This window comes from Perkinsus marinus (assembly GCF_000006405.1).
Source record: "Perkinsus marinus ATCC 50983 genomic scaffold scf_1104296977230, whole genome shotgun sequence".
In the NCBI taxonomy this organism is placed as follows: Eukaryota; Perkinsozoa; order Perkinsida; family Perkinsidae; genus Perkinsus; species Perkinsus marinus.
In genome coordinates, this window is record NW_003200253.1 from 1 (window position 1) to 1,047 (window position 1,047).

General features: G+C 55.4%; 1 protein-coding gene across 1 annotated transcript; it reads left to right on the top strand.

Moving 5' to 3' along the window:
• Positions 1 to 239: 239 nt before the first annotated feature.
• Pmar_PMAR001453 (hypothetical protein) lies at positions 240 to 965 on the top strand (the record flags this gene model as incomplete). The annotated part of the gene is made up of 1 exon (XM_002764448.1): positions 240 to 965. A coding segment is annotated over one exon (726 nt), but the record flags the coding sequence as incomplete, so codon positions are not given.
• Positions 966 to 1,047: the final 82 nt, after the last annotated feature.

Below are 1,047 nucleotides of genomic sequence, written 5' to 3' on the forward strand. Positions count from 1 at the left end.
ACAATGCGGCTGGTGGAGGTAACTCGAAGGATGGCAAATCTGGATGCTCCTACTGTGCTACTCGAAGGTACAGAGGGGCGAATAAGCACGACGACGCGCGCTGCTGGAAGAACCCTGCGAACGCTCACTTGGTTCCGGACTGGTATCGTCAGCGCCAAGCTGAAGCTGCAGCAGCCAAGGCATCGAAAGGGCAAGGGGACGGGCAAGAGACCGTCCTAAAGGCCGTCCAATCGACGTTCATGGCACGCTCCGTTGACTCTGCTCATGAAGGCCTACGCGTCATCAAGGCTTCTGCTACCGGTTCATCCGGCCGAATTCTACCAGTAGAACTGCTGGTCGACTCTGGTTCGGATCTGACATTAATATCATCCTCGTCGGCGAGCATTATGGGCTTCAAAGTGACACCAGCTAGGGGGCTCAAAAAGCTCGAATCGGCTGGGTCGCTAGGCTCCATCTGCGTGATAGGACAGGCTCGGGTTCCGATAGTTGTCAAGGATAAGGCAGGCCATGACCTCTCCTTTAACTTGCAGCTCAATGTTGCCGACGGGCTCAATATGAAACTGGGCAGGTCCACTATAATTTTGGGGATGGAGACCCTCAAGCGTTTGGAGGCCACCTTGCATACTACGGATGATACACTCTATTGCGGAGCACTGGGTTCAACTTGGTCCTTGTCACCTTATAGCGGCGGGAGCATCTCCAGCGTTCTCACCGATACACGGCTCAAGTTGCCCACTAGGAGTAAGGTGGACGAACGCCTTAAGGGATGGTCGTTCCCCAAGGTCACTGTCCAGCTAAAACCTGGTGCTGTGCGACCCTGTCCCAAGCGGCCATATGTGTGTCGTAAGCGCGAGATGCAGGCCATGGAGCTCATGGTCAAGAACCTCGAGAAGAGCGGGATCATCACTCGCCTATCACGCGCGGCGGTCGATCATCGTCAAGTCTGGATCTCTCCTGCGTTTGCGGTACCGAAAGCGGCCGCAGACGACGTTGCCGAGCCCTTGACTGAGGATAATGTAGATCGTGCTTATCGTCTCGTCGTTGATG